The sequence below is a fragment of the Bufo bufo genome, chromosome 9 (assembly GCF_905171765.1).
Source record: "Bufo bufo chromosome 9, aBufBuf1.1, whole genome shotgun sequence".
Lineage (NCBI taxonomy): Eukaryota > Metazoa > Chordata > Amphibia > Anura > Bufonidae > Bufo > Bufo bufo.
Window position 1 is genome coordinate 217426334 of NC_053397.1, and position 25957 is coordinate 217452290.

The 25957-nt window shown below is 45.4% G+C and overlaps 1 protein-coding gene across 2 annotated transcripts in view; it reads right to left on the reverse strand.

Annotated features, from left to right (window-relative positions):
* The window catches only part of DNAJC6 (DnaJ heat shock protein family (Hsp40) member C6), a 50801-nt gene extending 25946 nt beyond the window's left edge, over nucleotides 1-24855 (reverse strand). For both annotated transcript variants that reach the window (XM_040408211.1, XM_040408212.1), the window contains exons 1-9: nucleotides 24615-24855; nucleotides 11616-11766; nucleotides 9836-9885; nucleotides 8371-8519; nucleotides 6550-6672; nucleotides 5193-5326; nucleotides 4230-4424; nucleotides 2476-2593; nucleotides 1280-1359 (exon numbers count right to left, since the gene is read on the reverse strand). In XM_040408211.1, the coding sequence (XP_040264145.1) occupies nucleotides 1280-1359; nucleotides 2476-2593; nucleotides 4230-4424; nucleotides 5193-5326; nucleotides 6550-6672; nucleotides 8371-8519; nucleotides 9836-9885; nucleotides 11616-11766; nucleotides 24615-24849 (1235 nt within the window). In that variant the 5' untranslated portion in view covers nucleotides 24850-24855. The remainder of the gene's footprint in view (nucleotides 1-1279; nucleotides 1360-2475; nucleotides 2594-4229; nucleotides 4425-5192; nucleotides 5327-6549; nucleotides 6673-8370; nucleotides 8520-9835; nucleotides 9886-11615; nucleotides 11767-24614) is intronic.
* Between the last annotated feature and the right edge of the window lie 1102 nt (nucleotides 24856-25957).

Genomic DNA, 25957 nt, shown 5'->3' on the forward strand with positions numbered 1-25957 from the left:
TGCCGAATGCCGTTCTGACGGCTCGTCACCATCCCCTCTGTCTCCTCTTCAGCAGCTGGAGACGAGCCGTCAGGTAACTTGGCACTGAATGGCATCCTGCATCTTGCTAGCATGAAAGCCACCGAAGCTAAATGCTACAAAATTGTTAATGGACTCAAATGGAAAATGTTTATGGGTTTATATGACTTATATGATCAATGCAATGCAATAAAAAACAAGTGATTACAACAAATACAAACCATGGTATGGGAGGGGGGAATTATTACAGGGTGATCATTCCTGCACAGGAGGAGCTTTTTTTTCTATATACAGTGCATCCAGCATGCACCAACTAGGAAGCAGACGGGGCTTCTGAACGTGCAAGAGCTCCCCCGACAGTGATATGAGGTAGGTGAGCCTAGAGAAGTACTAATGCAATGACCAGGAGACCCATGAGGAATGATGCTTTGGAGCCTCTGCATGCTATATCCATATCTGCTCTTCTGCCTAGCCACTCTGCTTCCTATACAGATTTAGACTTAAGCCTCAATCACACGTCAGTGATTTCCATCAGTGATTGCGAGCCAAAACCAGGATTGGAGCCTCCACAGACATGAGGTATAAGGGAAAGATCTGCACCTGTTCTGTGTTTAGAGGCGCACCTGGTTTTGGTTCACAATCACTGATGGAAAACACTGACGTGTGAATGAGGCATTATAGGAACTATCCAAGAAAAAACATTAAGACAAATTTGTGGAGAACCCCTTTAGATTATTCAAGGACATGATAATAACACTGTTAGGCTACTTTCACACTTGCGTTTTTCTTTTCCGGCACTGAGTTCCATCCTAGGGGCTCTATACCAGAAAAGAACTGATCAGTTTTATCCCCATGCATTCTGAATGGAGAGCAATCCGTTCAGGATGCATCAGGACGTCTTCAGTTCAGTCTTTTTGACTGATCAGGAGGCAGCATGCTCCGGTTTTATCTCCGGCCAAAAAAGCTGAACACATGCCTGAATGGCGGATCCGTCCTTCCGGTCTGCGCATTCACAGACTGAAAAAAAGGTGAATAAAATGAATGCCGGATCCGTTTTTCTGGATGACACAGGAAAGACGGATCCGGTATTGCAGTGGATTTTTCAGACTGATCAGGATCCTGATCAGTCTTACTAATGCCATCAGTTAGCATACGTTTTGCCGGGTCCGGCAGGCAGTTCCGGCGATGGAACTGCTTCCCGGATCACTCTGCCACAAGTGTGAAAGTAGCCTTATACAACTTCTTTTAGCTTCATACTCACTTTGTAAATTTTAACACTGTTGTGCCGAGTGCTATAAATCCAGTATGAAACTGTATCTGCAGAATCTGAGTATTTGTCATCTGGAATAAGAAGACACAGATAAAAAGGCCACACAGAATACATGCAGCTGACCTTTAACTACACTGTAAGCGCTGATGTTTCTTTTTTATTTTTTTTGCTCTTATCATCCATACAGACTATTTGTAAAATATTCGTAATACTTGCAGCGAATGTCCCCAGTTACCACTATGTAGTTATCAGGTTCAATATTTTGAGCTAATTCATTTCGTAAGATATCTTTATGGCAGACAGAGCTCAGTTTTTTCTGATACAGAGCTCCAAATCCCCTGTGTAGACATAAATAATACCATTCTGGCTGCCTGAAGCCACCACTAGAGGATGCTTACTGCATACTGTCTTATCACTGAGTGCAATGTAAATGCATAGAAGTTCCCTCTAATGGTGGCAACAGGTAGCAAGTATTTTATAATTTTCCACTGTCTTTGGAGGGAATTTGGAGCTTGTATTTATAAAACTGAGCTCTAATGTCTATGAAGATATATAAAAAAATGAATAAGTATAAATTTTTCAAAAGTTTGAAAAATTAAGATTGTAAAAGGTGAAGATATGGCCAATTATCAATGTGTTGGTAATATAGTAGCTACAACAACTAAACGATTTAGGCTATTTTCACACTAGCGTTTTTTGCGGATCCGTTATGGATCTGCAAAAACGCTTCCGTTACAATAATTCAACCGCCTGCATCCGTCATGAATGGATCCGGTTGTATTATGTCTTCTAGAGCCATGACGGATCCGTCTTGAACACCATTGAAAGTCAATGGGGGACGGATCCGTTTTCTATTGTGCCAGATTGTGTCAGAGAAAACGTATCCGTCCCCATTGACTTACATTGTGTGTCAGGACGGATCCGTTTGGCTCCGCTTCGTCAGGCGGACAGCAAAACGCTGCAGGCAGCCTCCAGAGCGGAATGGAGACTGAACGGAGGCAAACTCATGCATTCTGAGCGGATCCTTTTCCATTCAGAATGCATTAGGGCAAAACTGATCCGTTTTGGACCGCTTGTGAGAGCCCTGGACGGATCTAAGAAACGGAAAGCCAAAACGCGAGTGTAAACGTAGCCTTTTTCCAGGGTAAAGGACAGATTCCTTTGCCTAGATAACATAGCCCTCTTACCTTGGCTTGTAGTCTTCCTCCAATTGTTGACCTCATGTGATAAATGGAAATCACAACATCTCCATGGACGGTGACTCCCAGAGGAAACACCACTTTTCCTTCTTGGACACGATACTCTCTACAACATAAATGGGAAAACTGAACATGGCAACCCCTGTGTCCTATTATATCTTACGATTACATAGCTTAAGCTGGCCATATACATTAGATGTAGATTGGGGGCGAACCCGGCGATTTTGGCAGGACTGGACGACCACCTCATTTGTATGGTGGTCTTCTGAATCTTCATTTTAATGTGTCCGATCATTTTGTTTTTAGCGGGATAAGCCACTGCCAGGGGTGTCTAAAAGCGGCTTAGTACCTTCTCTCCATTCAGAATACATGCACACTCCTCCGAGCCCAGCATGCATGTGTATGGAGGGTTAAGAGAGACATCTATCAGTCATCTTTACAGTTTATATCCACACAATGTTGAGTAACTTCACAAATACTTTTCTTTACTTATTTTCAGTTGTATCTAATACTCCAGTTACATCAAAAGCTGCAGTAAGTCTTTTTATAATTTTTTTTATTTTTGCTGACCCATGCTGGTTCTGTAGAATCCAACAGCTCATTATGCTGGGGGAAGCTGCAGGCGGCCAGACAGATGTAATACAAGGAGGCACACCACTGCGGGAGCTGCTCTTGGACGGATTCCGAAACTTCTCAAAATTGTGTGGTCAATTAATGTCTGACAACTGGGTAAAACAGCCTCTGTATAGTAGCCTGACGTTAATAAATAATTGGTTCTAGTATGCACTGCATTTGGTGTTATAGCTAAATTTTTGTATGGTAGCCCACAGGTTTTTTTTCGCTGCAGCTCTTGGTGTGGTTGGAGCACAAGATATAATCTAACTTAGGGCTATCAATCATGATAATGCCGCGGGCTTCCTAGAACACACGATCCCTCTCTCACACGGAGCGTGATTCCCGCAAGGAACACACTAGTGTGAAAGAGACCTTAAGATACAAAGGTAAAGTTACAGGGGTTTTCCCATAATATAGTATTAAGTGTTCTAGCATATCGATTAGATGAGGTCCACGGGGCCCACTGTACCTCTGTATGTCTCCAATTTCATACTTTTCATTCTGTTAGATTTATACGAGCTGCGTTTCGTTGGATGTTGCATTATCTTAATGGATCTGAATGTCTGAAGGTTTATGATTTATGAGCAGCAGAAGCCTTTATGAAATATGAATTCATCAATATGGCTTCCCTGCTCTCACTTATTGGAAATCACTTCATGTAAACAGCATTTCACTCAGTGTTAGGGCTCATTCAGACGGCCGTATGCTTTCTGCAAAAATACTGAATGCTATCCGTTTTTTTGCGGATCCGCAAAAAAACGGATAGCATTCAGTATTTTTGCGTACCCATAGACTTCAATGGGGCCATGTCCTGATTTTCACGGACAAGTATAGGACATGTTTCATTTGTTTTGCGGAACCCGTGGAATAGAAAAGGGCCCCATAGAAGTGAATAGGTCAGCATCTAATCCGCAAAAAAACTGATCCGCATTTTTGCGGATAGCATACGGCCGTCTGAATGACCCCTTATACATAGCCCTAAACTCTATAGAGATGGTCAAAAGTGGTGCTCGGCATGCAAGTGCTCACCTCCCCACTAAGAAATACATTTATTTTAAATGATGGCCGCTAGGCCTAGTACAGAAAACCAGAGCCAGAATACATAGTCATTGCCGCCTGTCACTCACTTCATCCTCTCATAGTCCTGCATTGTGCTGAAGATCCGCGTTTCCCCAATGAGGAGCTCACAGAACGGCCGGCAGCCATTCCTCTGCTTGTTGAAGCACGGCACCGGGCTGATGGTGACATTCTTAATGACAATAGGTTTGCAGTGAGGATCCGTAGGCTTGTCGGACACCAGGTCACAGATATGTCCAATGTACCTGGACACAAATCATAAATTAACCATTTTATTGCTTTTAGGCTACATGCACATGAACGTTGTTTGTTTCCGTTCTGTTTCTTTTGCGGATAGGATGCGGACCCATTCATTTCAATGGGTCCGCAAAAAATGCAGACAGCACACCGTGTGCTGTCTGCATCAGTATGTCCGTTCCGTAGCCCCGCAAAAAAAATGTCCTATTCTTGTCCCTTTTAGCCGTCTTTCACACAACCGTTTTTTGCGTTCCGTATACGGGCCGTTTTTTGCGTTCTGTATACGGAACCATTCATTTCAATGTCTCCGCAAAAAAAACGGAATCTACTCCGTATGCATTCCGTTTTTCCGTTCCGTTGAAAGATAGAACATGTCCTATTATTTCCCGCAAATCACGTTCCGTTTCTCTATTCAAGTCAATGGGTCCGCAAGAAAAACGGAACACATACGAAAATGCCTCCGTATGTCTTCCGTATACGTTTTTGCGGGACCATCTATTGAAAATGTTATGCCCAGCCCAATTTTTTCTATGTAATTACTGTATATACCATACGGAAAAACAGAACGGAAACGGAAACACAACTGAAACAAAAAAACGGAAGAACGGATCCGTGAAAAACAGACCGCAAAATACTGAAAAAGCCATACGGTCATGTGAAAGAGGTCTCAGGCATTGTTACAATGGATCCGCAAAAAAAAACTGATGGCATACGGTCGTGTGCATGTAGCCTTACTTCGGTTTTTTTTTATTCTCGCATCCTGCAGGAATTCTCACCTCCTATGTGATGGCCACAGTCCTATTCCTGGACGTTTCACATTGAGCAGCTGGATTGCAGACACCGGATTGGTGAAAAGATGACAAAAACAGAACATGGCGCTGACTAAGACTGCAGAGGCCGCACGACCATCCTGGGGAAGGCAGACAACAAGCATACAATGAGCAAAGAACACTACTACCGGTATGTACTGTATGCTCAGAAGCATTTGTGGCAGTTTTTTTTTTTTATTTACATAAAAAGTTGAATCATTATGTACATAAATTACATTACTTATCCTGTATTATACTCCAGAGCTGCACTCACTATTCTGCTGGTGGAGTCACTGTGTACATCCATTACTTATCCTGTAGTGATCCTGAGTTACATCCTGTATTATACTTCAGAGCTGCACTCACTATTCTGCTGGTGGAGTCACTGTGTACATACATTACATTACTTATCCTGTAGTAATCCTGAGTTACATCCTGTATTATACTCCAGAGCTGCACTCACTATTCTGCTGGTGCAGTCACTGGGTACATACATTACATTACTTATCCTGTACTGATGCTGAGTTACATCCTGTATTATACTGCAGAGCTGCACTCACTATTCTGCAGGTGGAGTCACTGTGTACATACATTACTTATCCTGTACTGATCCTGAGTTACATCCTGTATTATGCTCCAGAGCTGCACTCACTATTCTGCTGGTGCAGCCACTGTGTGGAATGGAATCACTGTGGGGGGAAGGGGAGGCTACTAATGTTGTATCATGTGTTTGTAGCATAATAAATATATATATTTTTAAAAAATTTCCTTCCCTTGGTGCTGCTGTGGGCAGACTCTGAACAGTATCAGTCTTGTTCCCCCTCTCGTAGCTGTCAATAAAGTCTCTTCATATTTCATACTTCTCCTGTAGAAGAAGTCTTCTCATCTATCCTGCCATCTCTATGCAGAGACCTGGCGGTGGGTAGGGTGACTGAGCATGTCTGTTCACCAGCAATCGGCTCATTACACAGATGTGCACAGTTCTATACACTTTTAACACCAGGTGGCGCCACACTATCTCACCCAGGCATGCTCAACCTGCGGCCCTCCAGCTCTTGCAAAACTACCACTCCCATCATTCCCAGACAGCTTACAGCTATCAGCCTACAGAAGGGCATTGTGGGAGTTGTAGTATTACAGCAGCTGGAGGGCCGCAGGTTGAGCGTGCCTGATCTAACCAAATGTAATATCTCTTCACTGGATCGGTAAATAGCATGTGCACTACAACATATATGAATATGATAATTCACTGTGGGACGATCCCTTTACCGTTACATTTCATTCCTATCAGTAGTATAACATTCCGTACGGAGTCAGCACTTACCATGCAGTGGATAACGCACACATTTTTGGGGTTCTGTTGTAACCAGTTGTGCATGTTCTTGCAAACTGCAAATAAATTATGCAAACTCGGAGCTTGTCTTACAGGCCAACTGCATTCTGAGACCTGCAAGAAATAAGCGTATATCAGACCTGACCCACACTACATTGAGACAGAAAATCTCAAGTCCTTCTAAACTCCAGGCACCAATAACGTATAACCTCATGGGTGTGATAGGGCCCACTAACAGTCTCATGCAGCTCTGAGAAAATTTAGCGCATCCTACATGTAAGCCAAGGGTTCCCCTCGTCGGTGATCCCTCAGAGCAGTGTTTAGTTTCCCTGCAGTGACACCACAGGTTAAATGAAGTATTGCACAGTGCCCATTCTCATCAATTGGTTGCCTATGTAATAAACGACAGGACAGGTCCTCCAGAGTGAGAGACACTCTTTGTAACTGCTCTCCACCCTAAACAAGAGATGAGGATCCTGAAGGAAGGTCCGACCCCCTATATTAACCCAGAATTCCTTAATAGAATGTAAAAATTAGGGGGTGGGGTGAGGTGGCATTTATTAAGACCAGCGTTTTAGACACCGGTCTTAATAATCCCTATAGCTAGAGGTGGATCCGCCGAAGTTATGAAGAGGTGCCAGCCTGTACATAACTTCAGCGTATCCAGCGCCATTCTAAACGTAAGACCGCTTCCGAGCTGTCTTACATTTATATCATTTTCTTCATCATTAAAACATGCATCCCCACCCAAGCCCCCTTTTTTAAAAAAAAGCAAAAGTCGCAAATTGTGGCGCAAATAACCTTTGCACCGCAATCTGCACCAGAAATTCACCTAATAGAGGTGTATTTCTGGATAGTAAATGACCCCCAAGGTTTTCAAAACTAGACACCTAGTGCATGTTTAGTCTTGTTGCGATCTGCCCCATACTTTTCACAATTTTGTCAGTTGCTCCTTAGCAACAAAATGCTGTAAATGCACTAGTTTCTGATCTGTTGCTGTGAAGAAAGTGACAAAATATTTCATTGAATGCTACAAAATTTATTAAGAGCCTACTCCTTAAGGCGCACCTAACCTGTCAACAAACTCTGCGTTAATCTATAGTACAGTGTGTGTACATGAGGAATAACACTATTTCTGGACGTTATATCACTTGTATCTGGCACTTTTTAGCAGTTTTCCTCTGTGCTTGCTGAATAGCTGGTTTGCAATTCTCTCAGACATGGCAGGTGGAGACTAGCTGCCATCCACTGCACACAGAAAGTAGAGGAGAAGCTGCTTTCTAACTGTCTCACAGTCAGTCAGAACAAGCCCCAGGATAATGGAGGACATTGACCTGTAATTTTGTGAATGAAGCACTAGTGCTGAGCTATAACCTTCCTGTGTAGCTATGCAGTCTCTTTTTGTCTGTGCCTGTCTCCTCTGTCTCGCTCTGCTCTTGCTCACTCCTCTCCCCTTCCCTCTTCACAGATTTATATTGACATGTGTATTATGATCCTTGTGTGGAGACGGATTGAAAGCATTTTTCAAAGTGAAAAGCAATTGGCAAGGAAGGGGGGAGAGGCAAACAGCTGGTAACATGAGAACAATACATTTCTCACTGATAAAACATATTAGAAAGTTTCTTGTGGTCGGTTGTAATATAAGTACAGTGACTGAGGGAAGGAACAATTCAAGGAACACGGCTGTAAGTCCCTAGACCAGTAGCGGCTGTTTACAGTGGTTCTATAGAGGGGTTCAATGGGATACCCCATGAGTGGTGTCCGTATTTCATAATAGAGGTATCCTTCCACATGTAAATGACAATTACCCACCCGATTATGGAACTTGGCACTGCGGTAAGACCTCGGTGACAAATTGAACACTGTGTAATGGTCCAGATGTCTTGAATCCAGGAAGGAGCGGACATCCTCGATGTGGTTTCTGAATCCTAATTCCACACCTTCTGCCGGGAAGGACATGACTAGGAAAATAAGAATGTGGCACATCGCTAAATATAAGGCCAGTGCTGACATCCTTCATATATAATACTGTCTAAAGTCCTATGTCACAATTATATTGAGTCACTGTGTACATACACTATATTACTTTACATCCTGTATTATATTCCAGAGCTGAACTCACTATTCTACTGGTGGAGGTGTTGGAATCAGTTTAAGCAATTTAATGTATGTGTACAGTCGCTGCACCAGCAAAATAGTGAGTGCAGCTCTGGAGTATAATACAGGATGTGACGCATGATCAGTACAGGATAAGTAATGTAATGTATGTACACGGTAACTCCACCAGCAGAATAATGAGTGCAGCTCTGGAGTATAATACAGGATGTAACTCAGGATCAGTACAGGATAAGTAATGTAATGTATGTACACAGTGACTGCACCAGCAGAATAGTGAGTGCAGCTCTGGAGTATAATACAGGATGTAACTCAGGATCAGTACAGGATAAGTAATGTATGTACACAGTGACTGCACCAGCAGAATAGTGAGTGCAGCTCTGGGGTATAATACAGGATGTAATTCAGGATCAGTACAGGATAAGTAATGTAATGTATGTACACAGTGACTCCACCAGCAGAATAGTGAGTGCAGCTCTGCAGTATAATACAGGATGTAACTCAGGATCAGTACAGGATAAGTAATGTAATGTATGTACACAGTGACTCCACCAGCAGAATAGTGAGTGCAGCTCTGCAGTATAATACAGGATGTAACTCAGGATCAGTACAGGATAAGTAATGTAATGTATGTACACAGTGACTGCACCAGCAAAATAGTGAGTGCAGCTCTGCAGTATAATACAGGATGTAACTCAGGATCAGTACAGGATAAGTAATGTATGTACACAGTGACTGCACCAGCAGAATAGTGAGTGCAGCTCTGGAGTATAATACAGGATGTAAATGAGGATCAGTACAGGATAAGTAATGTATGTACACAGTGACTGCACCAGCAGAATAGTGAGTGCAGCTCTGGAGTATAATACAGGATGTAACTCAGGATCAGTACAGGATAAGTAATGTAATGTACACAGTGACTGCACCAGCAGAATAGTGAGTGCAGCTCTGGAGTATAATACAGGATGTAACTGAGGATCAGTACAGGACAAGTAATACATTTAGAAAGTGACTCAACATTTTATTTTGCTCTCAAGAAAGCAGTAAGCTAGTCCCTACTGTATGGATTTTTCATAATTAGAATACCCCAAACATTTCATCCTTTACATAAAAGTATAGACACCATTGAATTAGTGTACTATTCAGAACAGCAATTCCTCACCAATAATCCTTGAGGTAATATATGAGATATCAAGCTCTCCTTTTGCATAACTAGAAAAAAAAGCAAAAACATATCAAACATTGTAAATGCAACAAATTCCTTAGACAAAATATACAAAGTGGCAGCAAGTCATATCCTTATCCTTAGGCCTCTTTCACACGGGCGTTGCGGAAAAATGTGCGGGTGCATTGCGGGAACACCCGCGATTTTTCCGTGCGAGTGCAAAACATTGTAATGCGTTTTGCACTCGCGTGAGAAAAATCGCGCGTGTTTGGTACCCAAACCCGAACTTCTTCACAGAAGTTCGGGCTTGGGATCGGTGTTCTGTAAATAGTATTATTTTCCCTTATAACATGGTTATAAGGGAAAATAATAGCATTCTGAATACAGAATGCATAGTAAAACAGGGCTGGAGGGGTTAAAAAAAAATAAAAAATCATTTAACTCACCTTAATCCACTTGCTCGCGATGCCCGGCATCTCCGTCTGACTCTTTTACTGTATAGGACCTGTGGAGAGCATTAACTATAGTTTAAGGACCTGGGATGACGTCACTCTGGTCATCACATGGTACGTCACATGATCTTTTACCATGGTGAATCACCATGGTAAAAGATCATGTGACGTACCATGTGATGACCGGAGTGACGTCATCCCAGGTCCTTAAACTATAGTTAATGCTCTCCACAGGTCCTATACAGTAAAAGAGTCAGACGGAGATGCCGGGCATCTCGAGCAAGTGGATTAAGGTGAGTTAAATGATTTTTTATTTTTTTTTAACCCCTCCAGCCCTGTTTTACTTAGCATTCTGAATATATTATTTTCCCTTATAACCATGTTATAAGGGAAAATAATAAGGTTCGGGTCTCCATCCCGATCGTCTCCTAGCAACCGTGCGTGAAAATCGCACCGCATCTGCACTTGCTTGCGGATGCTTGCGATTTTCACGCAACCCCATTCATTTCTATAGGGCCTGCGTTACGTGAAAAACGCACAAAGAGGAGCATGCTGTGATTTTCACGCAACGCAAAAGTGATGCGTGAAAATCACCGCTCGTGTGCACAGCCCCATAGAAATGAATGGGTCAGTATTCAGTGCGGGTGCAATGCGTTCACCTCCCGCATCGCATCCGCGCGGAATACTCGCTCGTGTGAAAGGGGCCTTAGGATTCTGCACATTGAACATGCAACATGATTTATACAGTAAGGCCCCTTTCACACGAGCAAGTTTTCCGCGCGGGTGCAATGCGTGACGTGAACGCATAGCACCCGCACTGAATCCTGACCCATTCATTTCAATGGGGCTGTGTACATGAGCGTTGTTTTTCACGCATCAGTTCTGCGTTGCGTGAAAATCCCAGCATGTTCTATATTCTGCGTTTTTCACGCAGCCCTGGCTCCATAGAAGAGAATGGGGCTGCGTGAAAAACGCATTGCATCCGCAAGCAAGTGCGGGTGCGATGCGTTTTTCACTGATGGTTGCTAAGAGATGTTGTTTGTAAACCTTCAGTTTTTTATCACGCGCGTGAAAAACGCATCAAAACGCATTGCACCCGCGCGGAAAAAACTGAACGCAATCGCAGACAAAACTGACTGAGCTTGCTTGCAAAATAGTGCGAGTTTCACTGAACGCACCCTGAACGCATCCGGATCTAATCCGTCACGCTCATCCGTCATGTGAAAGGGGCCTAACTTATACCAACTGAACATTATATGTACAGGAGATGGCCAGGTTACACCATATATATTTGTGTAGATAGCACTGTGTACTGTAGGGGTTACCTGGCGACTGACTGCATTACTTTAGTCGATGTGTCCTTCAATGTATCCTTTAAATTGTCCTTCAAGTTGCTGAACAGACGTCCTGCTCCCCCTTTGACCATGTCCAATAGGCCACCTCCATAATTGGACTCCAAGTCTGGTGACGAGGCACCTGAAAGAACAGAAGGATTTATAAGGAACTATTAAAAAGAAGCAATAATTGCTCTGTATATGTAAGGGGAAATGTCTTCAGGCTATGGATTTTAATATTAAGGTGGCTCTTTAAATATATTTTCATTAAGTCACCACAATCCCATTATCATGCAAATGGAAATGACAAGCATTGCTAAAAGATTTGCTGAGCACATTCAGAATAGATGCAGGTTTTCCTTCACATAATCAGATGTACTGAACACATAAACAGCTTTCCTACTGAAGAACAAAGCTGGTGCAAAACCGTATCCCCTGTTCCATATGTCCTGACTGACCAGCCAATCACTTTTCTATATGTACCTTAATCACTTACTATTAAATCAGCAACATTACCCTAAATATGCTAAAGTGCAATGGTAAAGAGCCTTATGACGGGAAGGATTCAGGTGTTGCAAAGTAGCAAAAAAAAAATCAAAAATCATATGATCACTATGTCATGCAAATGGTAAACTTATAAACCTTTTACTGAAGTTACGCTCACTGTTATTTTGTAACAATCACTAGGTACAGAGCTCTGGTTTTGACACATAAAGCTCCAAAATCCCTTCAATTTCTTTAAATCAGGGATGCTCAACCTGCGGCCCTCCAGCTGTTGTAAAACTAAAACTCCCACCATGTCCTGGTGTAGGCTGTTCAGGCATGCTGGGAGTTGTAGTTTTGCAACAGCTGGAGGGCCAGAGGTTGAGCATGCCTGCCTTAAATGAATAAAACTCTGACTACCTGTAGCTGCCACTAGGGGGAGCTTATTCATGTAAAGTTTATACAGTTACTATTTAACCTAGTAGGAGCTGTAAAAATCTTTAGCCTGTGATTCCCCTTAGGGTCTGTTCACATTTGTGTTGCAGTTTTTACAAGCCTACAATGCAGATGACTAAGCAACAAGTCAAAGCATCTTATGCAGATGTGAACAACACCTAAGCGAAAGCAGCAGGTAAAAAAAACTCTCACTACAGGCCCCATTGCTTGGTGTGCCCTTTCTTCTGAGTCTTCGGAAGCTACAAGGCTAGCGCCAAACAGCAATTTCTGACATACAAGCCCCAGCCCAAGGTGATGCTGCAATCCAGAATTATTCAGTGTTGTCCCTGGTATGTCACATGAACAGCCACAATGCAACATTTTAAATTGAGCCCTTAAGGCTGGGTTCAGACCTGAGCGTCTTTGATATGCGCGTTTAACGCGCGTTTTTGACGCGCGTTTTTTATGCGCGTTTTTTGCAATAGTAAACGCGCGTTTGACGCGCGTTTGACGCGCGTTTGTGTGATTGACTGCAATGTCCTATGGCCACAAACGCGCTGTAAAACGCCCCAAAGAAGCTCAGCGCTGTAAAACGCTCAAGTGAGAACCAGGGCCATAGGGAAGCATTGGTTTTCATGTGTTGAGCGTTTTACAGCGCGTTTGAACGCGCTGTAAAACGCTCAAGTGTGAACCCAGCCTAAGGCTCAGTTCACACCTGAGCGTTCTGAAAGGAGCGCTCTGTATGCGCGATTGTACGGGCGTTTACAAGCGCGCATACAGAGACAAGTGTGCACACAGTGTCGCGCGTTCCCGAAAGTCTATGTACGGGAACGCGCGACAAGCGCCCAAAAAAACGCTCCTGTACTTGTGTGAGCGTCGGGCGTTTTACAGTGCGATCGTACGCGCTGTAAAACGCCCAGGTGAGAACCATTCCCATAGGGAAGCATTGGTTTCTCCTTGTTGAGCGTTTTACAGCGCGTAGGAACGCGCTGTAAAACGCTCAGGTGTGAACTGAGCCTAAAGGGGTTGTCCGGCCTAGAAGCCAAGAACCTCAGTGGTCAGCAAGTGTGCTACACTGGGGAAAAAAAACAAAAACACCTGTTTGTAGTCCCTGCTGGTCGCTTGTGGTCCCATGGAAGAGTATTTGTCCCATGTCTGCTGCAGCCAATCACTGGCCTCAACGTCACTAGCATGCCATTCAAGAACATGTGACCTCTGCGGCCAATCACTGCAAGCCACTAGCTAGAAAATGAAGCAGGGCCAGCAAACTGGCAGTGTAACGGTGGAGAGGTGAATGTTTTTTTTTTATTGAGGCACACCTTCCGACCACTGTGGTTGTCAGCTCCCAGGCTGGACAAACCCTTTATTCTTGGACAAACCCTAGTATTCTTTAAAGGGATTTCCATTTTATGTCAATAAAGCTTAATAATTTTACTGTAAAAGTTCTGTAACTTCACAATATACTTTGAGTTTCAATTCCTCACTATTTTTAAGATCTCTGCTTGCTGTTGGTGAATGCAAAGGTGGCTACTTTCACACCAGCGTTTTAGTTTTCCGGTATTAAGATCCGTCATAGGGGCTCAATACGGAAAAAAAAATGCTTCAGTTATGTCCCCATTCACTGTCAATGGGGACAAAACTGAACTGAACTGAGAGCACCAGAATGCATTCTGTTCCGTTTAGTTGCGTTCCCAGACCAGAGAGCAAACCGCAACATGTTGTATTTTGCTTTCCGTCCTTGGATGTGGAGCAAGACGGATCCGGCATGACCCCCAATGCAAGTCAATAAGGGACAGATCCGTTTTCTCTGCCACAATCTGACACAATAGAAAACGGATCCGTCCCCCTTTGACTTTCAATGGAGTTCATGACGGATCCGTCTTGGCTATGTTAAAGACAATACAACCGGATCCATTCATAATGGATGCAGATGGTTGTATTATCAGTAACGGAAGCGTTTTTGCTGAACCCTGCCGGATCCAGCAAAAAGCTTTGGATATGTACGATACAGACTTTCGGTGTCTTCATTTTAACAGGAATAGGCTACTTTCACACTAGCGTTTTTACTGGATGGTGAAGAATTGAAATAGAAATTATATTATAAAGTTAGATAATATTACACTAATAGCTGTAGGCTATCCATGCATGCTGGGAATTGTAGTTTTGCAACAGCTGGAGGGCCGCAGGTTGGGCATCCCTGCACTATACCGTTTCATGTTTGCATAAAACCTGTAGTATCACCAAAGTATTAGATACAATTGATGCCTGTATCCTCCCCCACATACGGGTTCTCCGGGAGACCTGCAGTGCATCCAAATCTGAGCAAAGAAATCAACTATTTGACGATTTATTTAATGAATGTCCTCCATTTGACGACTAAGGCTGGGTTCACACGGGCGTTGCGGGAAAATGTGCGGGTGTGTTGCGGGAACACCCGCGATTTTTCCGCGCGAGTGCAAAACATTGTAATGCGTTTTGCACTCGCGTGAGAAAAATCGCGCATGTTTGGTACCCAAACCCGAACTTCTTCACAGAAGTTCAGGCTTGGGATCGGTGTTCTGTAGATTGTATTATTTCCCTTATAACATAGTTATAAGGGAAAATAATAGCATTCTGAAAACAGACTGCATAGTAAACTAGCGCTGGAGGGGTTAAAAAAATAATAATAATAATTTAACTCACCTTAGTCCACTTGATCACGTAGCCCGGCATCTCCTTCTGTCTCCTTTGCTGAACAGGACCTGTGGTGAGCATTAATTACAGGTAAAGGACCTTTGGTGATGTCACTCCGGTCATCACATGATCCATCACCATGGTAAAAGATCATGTGATGGATCATGTGATGACCGGAGTGACGTCACCAAAGGTCCTTTACCTGTAATTAATGCTCACCACAGGTCCTGTTCAGCAAAGGAGACAGAAGGAGATGCCAGGCTACGCGATCAAGTGGACTAAGGGCTCTTTCACACTTGCGTTGTCCGGATCCGGCGTGTACTCCATTTGCCGGAATTACACGCCGGATCCAGAAAAACGCAAGTGAACTGAAAGCATTTGAAGACGGATCCGTCTTCAAAATGCGTTCAGTGTTACTATGGCAGCCAGGACGCTATTAAAGTCCTGGTTGCCATAGTAGTAGTGGGGAGCGGGGGAGCAGTATACTTACCGTCCGTGCGGCTCCCGGGGCGCTCCAGACTGACGTCAGAGCGCCCCATGCGCATGGATGACGTGTCCATGCGATCACGACATCCATGAGCGTGGGGCGCCCTGACGTCACTCTGGAGCGCCCGGGGAGCCAGACGGTAAGTATACTGCTCCCCCGCTCCCCACTACACTTTACCATGGCTGCCAGGACTTTAGCGTCCCGGCAGCCATGGTAACCATTCAGAAAAAGCTAAACGTCGGATCTGGCAACGTTTAGCTTAAGGCCGGATCCAGATTAATGCCTTTCAATGGGCATTAATTCCGGATCCGGCCTTGCGGCAAGTGTTCCGGATTTTTGGCCGGAGCAAAAAGCGCAGCATAGTGCGGTATTGTCTCCGGCCAAAAAACGTTCCGGTCCGGAACTGAAGACATCCTGATGCATCCTGAACGGATTTCTCTCCATTCAGAATGCATTAGGATAAAACTGATCAGGATTCTTCCGGCATAGAGCCCCGACGACGGAACTCTATGCCTGGAAGAAAAGAACGCAAGTGTGAAAGAGCCCTTAGGTGGGTTAAAAATTATTATTATTTTTTTTAACCCCTCCAGTTTTACTATGCATTCTGTATTCAGAATGCTATTATTTTCCCTTATAACCATGTTATAAGGGAAAATAATAATGATCGGGTCTCCATCCCGATCGTCTCCTAGCAACCGTGCGTGAAAATTGCACCGCATCCGCACTTGCTTGCGGATGCTTGCGATTTTCACGCAGCCCCATTCACTTCTATGGGGCCTGCGTTGCGTGAAAAAACGCAGAATATAGAGCATGCTGCGATTTTCACGCAACGCACAAGTGATGCGTGAATATCACCGCTCATGTGAACAGCCCCATAGAAATAAATGGGTCAGTATTCAGTGCGGGTGCAATGTGTTCAACTCACGCATCGCATCCGCGCGGAATACTCGCCCGTGTGAAAGGGGCCTAAGTCTGCTTTCACACTGGCGTTTTGGCTTTCCGTTTGTGAGATCCGTTCAGGGCTCTCACAAACGGTCCAAAACGGATCAGTTTGCATTCTAATGCATTCTGAATGGAAAAGGATCCGCTCAGAATGCATCAGTTTGCCTCCGATGAAACTGAGCCAAACGGATCCGTTCTAGCACACAATGTAAGTCAACGGGGACGGATCCGTTTTCACTGACACAATCTGGCACAATAGAAAACGGATCCGTCCTCCATTGACTTTCAGTGGTGTTCAAGACGGATCCGTCTTGTCTATGTTAAAGATATTACAAACTGATCAGTTCTGAACGGATCTGTCCATGACGGAGCCACACAAAACGCGAGTGTGAATGTAAGCTAAAAAAGCTGTTTAAGAATATGTCCGTTCACTGGAGCCCATGTTGCCAGCAGATGCATATTTCATGGGTGGGCACTGAGAGAACAGCAGGGGCTGTGTACAGTGAAACCTAAATATAGAGCAAACTATAGCGACATTCAACTTGCAGCAAACGTCCGCCTACACTGCACCGTAGCAGTGGGCATAGCACTTACATTCCTTTAGCCTAACCCACTGAGGAAGTGGGCTCTTGGCATGTTCTTTATAATGCAGTCTTCAAGTCCATAGCAAAATGTGACATAAGCAATAAGCATGCCATCATTCAGAAACAGATAGCCTACCCCAATCCATGGCAGTTTAATCCCCACGGAGTATGCTACCCCTAGCTGACCTATAGTGTCAGCCACAAAAGCCACTCTCAGTTCCAGCGTCATATGCCTCATAACAACCTACCCCCACATTCCCTTATAACTGCCCCCACATTCCCCTATAATTGCTCCACCTATCCCTTATAACTGCCCCTACATTCCCTCATAACTGCCACACATTCCCCTATAATTGCTCCACCCGGCCCTTATAACTGCCCCCACATTCCCCTATAACTGCTCCCATATTTCCCTATAACAAACCCCTACATTCCCTTATAACTGCCCCCACATTCCCCTATAACTGCCCCCACATTCCCCTATAATTGCTCCACCCGGCCCTTATAACTGCCCCCACATTCCCCTATAACTGCTCCCATATTTCCCTATAACAAACCCCTACATTCCCTTATAACTGCCCCCACATTCCCCTATAACTGCCCCCACATTCCCCTATAATTGCTCCACCCGGCCCTTATAACTGCCCCCACATTCCCCTATAACTGCTCCCATATTTCCCTATAACAAACCCCTACATTCCCTTATAACTTCCCCCTATAACTACTCCTATATTCTCCTATAACTGCTCCCATATTCCCCTATAACAACCCCTACATTCTCCTGTAACTGCCCCCACATTCCCCTATAACTGCCCCCACATTCCCCTATAACTGCTCCCATATTTCCCTATAACAACCCCTACATTCCCTTATAACTTCCCCCTATAACTACTCCTATATTCTCCTATAACTGCTCCCATATTCCCCTATAACAACCCCTACATTCTCCTGTAACTGCCCCTACATTCCCCTATTACTGCCCCCTATAACTACCCCTATATTCTCCTATAATTGCCCAAAAACCTGCTGGCAAGTGTAGTGAACCCTCAGCTGTAAGTACTGTTAGCGCTGTACTGGTTTTCAGCCTCTAGAGATACACAATAATTTTTCTATTCAATGACCGTAAGCAGAGATCTTCAAAATGGTGAGGAACCAAGCAAATATATAAAAAATATATAAAAAAGAAACAGAACTTTTCAGTATACAGTGACATGACAAAAAGCATGAGAAGGGACATGTGTACCATAGTGGCAGCTCATGCTGCTCTTATGTGGCCCCTGGAGAGTGGGGGCCAGCCTACACAGATGCACTAAAAAAAGAAAACTGTGCTGGAGTCACCAGGACCTGGTTACCAGTGTGCTAATGTCAAGCAGCAGCAGAAAGCAGCCTCATTTTTGTCTTTGGGACCAATGTCTGGCGTCTGCACAAATGAGAAAATAATGTCAGTTTTGTCTTTTTTCTGCAATCCACCAGAAATTACCTGTAATGACGATTAAGTCATTACTTCCTAATGATGGCGCTGATCATTAACCTGACATCAGCAGCATCGCCAACCGAACCACAAACAGGATCCTGATCTCGCCGTGAACCGCTCTTTATTGGGTTATAGAGACATGTAAAGGAGACGTCTCCAGAGCCAACGGAGAATTACGGAAACCTTTTTCCATCCCACATCAATTCTAAGCAGTTTGAACACTTTCCTGTAGGTTTTGTGGACGTTCTGATGAGCCATGCAAACTAGTACAATCCAAGAAAATTTCCATAAACCCGAGCTGCACGACGGTAGCGCCTGCCAAGCTTCCCGACGCCGCCGTGAGGTATCGGTCAGCATTCAGGAGAAGCACAACTGGCCCTCTTGTATGAAAATGCAAACACACAGCAACACAAAGACATCCTTATGTGAAGGTCGGAGGGCAGACAGAATTGTCTCACTGATGAATAGGGAGAAAGCACGCCGTGCGCCGCCGCAGTGATGCACACCAGCAAACACTATAGCGCCGAACAAAAGGATAGTTCAGGGAAAAAGTTTCATTTCATGAACATTTCATAGGATACAAAAACTTCCTGACCTAGATCACCAGAGATCCGCAATATTAGGTAGCTCCACTTTTTACATGAATTCTATGGGGACATGGTCTCCTATATTGGTGTATCATACAGATGACCTAATAATGTGTCTATGAACAGCTTACATTTTGTACCTGCCTGTTCTTCCAGTAACAACTCCAAAAATGTCTGGTATGACTGCAACTAAGCGCAATATTATAACCAATGGGCTTTCGGGTGTACAAGCCCTTCCTCATAGCCCTATGAGGAAGAAGGGCTTGTACGCCCGAAACGCATAAGCACAGTGGTTTTAATATTTTTCTACTGTGTTCTGAGTCAATAAAGAAATTTGTTTTTAATTGAGTGCCAGATCTACCCACAATCTTTGAGGGATGCGCCTCATCATAAATTATCTCTAAACGGGCCCTGGTGGAGACCCTCGGGATATATTATGAAAAGAACTGTGCCGGTCAAAGGCCGGAAAATCCCTGTCGGGGTCCTACCTATCTCTTTTAAAACATATACTTTATTGATATCATTAAAACCCAAACCTATACTAACGCAAATTATACGGGAAATAGGGCGATGCACTATTGTGGATTACGGAGCCTTATCATGAATTGCTCCTATGGTATTTCCTGCATGAGTGGGCAATGGGTAATAGCACTTTGTTTATGGTGACGGTGTTTTAGTACCATGGGGCTGATAGTCCCTGACTGAGTACTATGAAGTGGAGCTGCTACTCCTGTCACCTCATAGTACTCATAGTACTCAGTCAGGGACTATCAGCCATAGGAGAAATTCATGATAAGGCTCCGTAATCCACAATAGTGCATCGCCCTATTTCCCGTATAAGGCCTGATAGTTTTCATTTGCGTTAGTATAGGTTTGGGTTTTAATGATATCAATAAAGTATAAGTTTTAAAAGAGATAGGTAGGACCCCTACAGGGATTTTCCGGCCTTTGACCGGCACAGTTCTTTTCATCATAAATTAGGCGCATCCTCCAGCAGTTCGTGCGCCTATACTGAAATCTATGCCGGTCCCTGACTGGAGTAGATTTCAGTCGTCACTTGGGCCTGGAAACAGGAGTAAGCATTAGTGAATTTGCCTGGGACTGATGGCCTGGCCCTCCACTCCCCAGTGGCGAGGACGGCGTAAAAATGCCCGTGCAACTAAATTTGGTTGCACTGGCATGATAAAAGTCACTGGTCTTGCGATTTTTGTATGCCAAAAACTAGCATGAAATTCTTAGGATACAGCATACAGGATACAGCTTTTTGCTGGGTCCTCACACTGTTATCTCAAGATTTAAAGGGGTTGTTCAAGGATAGGAGATAAGTTTCTGATCGGTGGGCGTCTGACCACTGAGACTCCCACCCAGGGGCGTAGCTAAAGGCTCATGGGCCCTGGTGCAAGATTTCAGCTTGGGCCCCCCCTTTTCTCACTGCTTTGTGGCCAGGGAGGCAAAAATTGAAACGGCACCCCCCAACTCCCCCACCCCCCCCCCCCCCCCCCCCCCCATGCCAAATTCTTGACCTAACCCCTTCCCTCTAGCCAGGGGTGTAACTTGACCAGCATGCACTTTCCATAATACCGGTGTCTTCTTATGTGGCACAAGGGTCTTTGGGCACCCTCAGGCTCCTGGGCCCGGTAGCGTCTGCTACCTCTGCACCCTCTATAGCAGGCATCCTCAAACTGCGGCCCTCCAGCTGTTGTAAAACTACAACTCCCACAATGCCCTGCTGTAGGCTGATACCTGTAGGCTGTTCGGGCATGCTGGGAGTTGTAGTTTAGCAACAGCTGGAGGGCCGCAGTTTGAGGATGCCTGCTCTATAGCTACGCCCCTGCTCCCACCAATCACTAGAACGGCGTGCTGTGTCCTCCTGTGTGAATGGAACGATGATCGAGCATGCATGCTGCGGAACCATTCGTTCTTTTTGGGACTGGTGGAGATTGTCAGCATTCAACACCATCTGGCAATCCCATAGGGAATGGATGGAGCAGCAGTGTGCATGCTGAACTGTCGCTCCATCCATAGGGGGAGGACACAGGACTCCGTACTAGTGATCGATGGGAGTCCCACAGCTTCTCATCTCTTTATATCCCTGCTTCCTGATTCCCTGGGGGGAAATTGGGGTTTCTAGGCACTTTTGACCAATATTTCCCCCTCCCCGTGGACAGATGTAAGAGGGCTCCACAGTAAACATTAAGCAGTACTACCATCTGGTGCCAATTAACACTACCATACCCCAAATGAACTGGTACAGGTGGGATTGCAGGTAAATTGCACCACTGTTTACTAATGTTAAAGGATGCAGGGGGGGACCTTGCACAGATCAACACCCATCAAATTGAGGGATCCAGTCAAGCTGTTCTGGGCCCCTCTCTCCAGTGGCCCTATAGCAGGTGCTTCTATGGTGTGGCTTTTGCAGACAACTGCTGCCATACATAAGAAACATATAGACGGAATCTGCCAGGAACTATATCCAGTGTAGCTGTAGGCTCAGTGCAGTCACCTGGTACTCAGACCCCGGCGGGAATGTAGGGCAGCAACACCTGGCGGCCTCATGGGTAGTCTGACCCTAATACCTGCCTGTAAATTAATGTCAACCCACATACAGATTCTCCACAATGGCTAGAAATAACGATCTGTACACACATGAATAACCCACAGCCACATGCTTTCTATGGGGGCACATGAGTCTGGCAATGCAATCCCAAATCCATCTGTTTCCGAACAGCATGGATCATATAGAGATGTAGCAGAGGCAAATTTGTAGTGTAATGCCTTGTGGGCAGCATTGACAGCGCATCTTAATATTGCAGTAAGATTACCTGCAGTCCTATGTAAAACAACAGTCAGTAGTGACAAATTCAGCTCTGCTACAACTTTTTTAACAACAGTTTATAAAAGCTGTGGAATGAGCAGAATATTAATGAAGTTTTGGCTCACACAATTAATGCACAGTGAAAGTATGTATAAAGCTCAAGAGTGAACTTAATAATGGGGTGCAGTATCTTGACATGCATCCAGCAGGTACAGAAAGCACCTCTGTACTATGATGGCATGACTATACTGGGTTTTCTGTATGATTATGATACTAGGATATAGTGTATAAGGTGACATACAGCATAGTTACAACACAAACATGCATTGATGGGGCCATTTAGTATGTATTGGGGTGCATACAGCATGTACAGTCAGCATTGTGATAATAGAAGGGCCATGTATCGGGGTGCATACAGCATGTACAGTCAGCATTATGATAATAGAAGGGCCATGTATTGGGGTGCATACAGCATGTACAGTCAGCATTATGATAATAGAAGGGCCATGTATTGGGGTGCATACAGCATGTGCAGTCAGCATTGTGATAATAGAAGGGCCATGTATTGGGGTGCATACAGCATGTGCAGTCAGCATTATGATAATAGAAGGGCCATGTATTGGGGTGCATACAGCATGTACAGTCAGCATTATGATAAGAGAAGGGCCATGTATTGGGGTGCATACAGCATGTGCAGTCAGCATTATGATAATAGAAGGGCCATGTATTGGGGTGCATACAGCATGTACAGTCAGCATTATGATAAGAGAAGGGCCATGTATTGGGATGCATACAGCATGTGCAGTCAGCATTATGATAAGAGAAGGGCCATGTATTGGGATGCATACAGCATGTGCAGTCAGCATTGTGATAATAGAAGGGCCATGTATCGGGGTGCATACAGCATGTACAGTCAGCATTGTGATAATAGAAGGGCCATGTATTGAGGTGCATACAGCATGTACAGTCAGCATTATGATAAGAGAAGGGCCATGTATTGGGGTGCATACAGCATGTACAGTCAGCATTATGATAATAGAAGGGCCATGTATTGGGGTGCATACAGCATGTACAGTCAGCATTGTGATAATAGAAGGGCCATGTATTGGGGTGCATACAGCATGTGCAGTCAGCATTATGATAATAGAAGGGCCATGTATTGAGGTGCATACAGCATGTGCAGTCAGCAGGGCCATGTATACAGGAGGAGGCCCCCACATGCAGTATATACAGGAGGAGGCCCCCACATGCAGTATATACAGAAGGAGGCCCCCCCACATGCAGTATATACCGGGGAGGCCCCCACAAGCAGTATATACAGGGGGAGGCCCCCACATGCAGTATATACCGGGGGAGGCCCCCACATGCAGTATATACAGGGGGAGGCCCCCCACATGCAGTATATACAGGGGGAGGCCCCCCACATGCAGTATATACAGAAGGAGGCCCCCCACATGCAGTATATACAGAAGGAGGCCCCCCACATGCAGTATATACAGGAGGAGGCCCCGCACATGCAGTATATACAGGAGGAGGCCCCCCACATGCAGTATATACAGCAGGAGGCCCCCCACATGCAGTATATACAGGAGGAGGCCCCGCACATGCAGTATATACAGGAGGAGGCCCCCCACATGCAGTATATACAGGAGGAGGCCCCCCACATGCAGTATATACAGGAGGAGGCCCCGCACATGCAGTATATACAGGAGGAGGCCCCCCACATGCAGTATATACAGAAGGAGGCCCCCCCCACATGCAGTATATAGCGGGGAAGCCCCCACAAGCAGTATATACAGGGGGAGGCCCCCACATGCAGTATATAGCGGGGAAGCCCCCACATGCAGTATATACCGGGGGAGGCCCCCACATGCAGTATATACAGGGGGAGGCCCCCCACATGCAGTATATACAGGGGGAGGCCCCCCACATGCAGTATATACAGGGGGAGGCCCCCCACATGCAGTATATACAGAAGGAGGCCCCCCACATGCAGTATATACAGCAGGAGGCCCCCCACATGCAGTATATACAGGAGGAGGCCCCGCACATGCAGTATATACAGGAGGAGGCCCCCCACATGCAGTATATACAGGAGGAGGCCCGAGGCCCCCCACATGCAGTATATACAGGAGGAGGCCCCCCACATGCAGTATATACAGCAGGAGGCCCCCCACATGCAGTATATACAGGAGGAGGCCCCGCACATGCAGTATATACAGGAGGAGGCCCCCCACATGCAGTATATACAGCAGGAGGCCCCCCACATGCAGTATATACAGGAGGAGGCCCCCCACATGCAGTATATACAGCAGGAGGCCCCCCACATGCAGTATATACAGGAGGAGGCCCCCACATGCAGTATATACAGGAGGAGGCCCCACATGCAGTATATACAGGAGGCCCCACATGCAGTATATACCGGGGGAGGCCCCCACATGCAGTATATACAGGAGGAGGCCCCCCACATGCAGTATGTACCCTGCCCTGCACACGTCCATGCTCTGTACCTGAGCTGTCCATGGTGCTGCAGTCAGGCTGCTGCCGGCCCGGGCTCCTGGATGCTGGGGGAGAAGATGCCGCCGCCGCCGCCGCCCCGCTCACTCCTTGCCTGCTCCCCGGCCGCTCCCTGCTGCTGCTGCCGCCGCTTCCTCCGTTAGCGTCCCCGGCGCTGCTCTCCACCAGCTGTAAAGACTCGTAGCCGTCATTGTTGGTCTTTTTCCGGTAAGCACCGAGCAGGCTCATGGGTGACCTTCCTCCCTCCCTCTCCCCGGAGCTGAGGGGATTACACTGGGAAGGCACTGGCCGGGATGGTGCCTCCCCCTGGTAGCACTGGCACATCTAGGTGTCTATTGTCCTGGCAGAGCCCTCCCCCTCCCCCTCCCCTCCCATACACCGAATATCAGACTCTGGCCGGGGATTAGCAGGGGCCACATGCTGCAGAGCAGGGACAGGAGGCTCCAAATAATGTATAAAACTATATCTACTCTATACATACAACATATGCTATATATGAGTATCACCCATACTGTAGATAGATACATATAACATACTATACATATATCATATCTAACATATCATACATATAATATACATAGTCCATATATACGCTTTAATATTCATATAACACATTTTACTATACATATAACATGTACTATATATGTAATACTGTATATACACACACACATACATATCTATATCATATACGGCATGGACAAGTTATTCCAGGCAGTGATTTGGCGCAGGAGACCCTGCGGCCATCTATTTTAGGTTCAGATCCCCACTGGATATGTTGGCTGCTTCTTTCTCCCCTCCTTCACCCATAAAAGTAATACTTCAGTTGAAAACCCATTTGCACCCAAAACTTCTTACTGCTGAGGGTCTGTTACGATTTACCAGTGTAATCTGCCCTGATCTAAGCACCAGAGCAGTGTAAATCTCTGTCCCGTCCTGATAGCTGTTACCATCACAGGTATATTGTAAAACACTGCAGCGGAATATACACCCAGAGAGAGATGTCGGATGCTGCAAAACTCCTCCTGCAATTATGTCTCCGGCAGATAAGGAAATGGTTACCGGTCTCTACATAACTTCGGCGGATCTACCGCAACACCTCTAAATCTGTGCCAGCTCCCTTGCTGGCGTACATTTAGACCATTTTCTACACCTAAAACAGGTTTCACCAACCTACGAGTGTGCAGGATCTACAGGCCCCACTGCAGCTGTGGGCAAATGTGCCCAACCGTATCTCATCTTGTATCCAGGCTAGAGACTGTATCTCATCTTGTATCCAGGCTAGAGGCCGTATCTCATCTTGTATCCAGGCTAGAGACCGTATCTCATCTTGTATCCA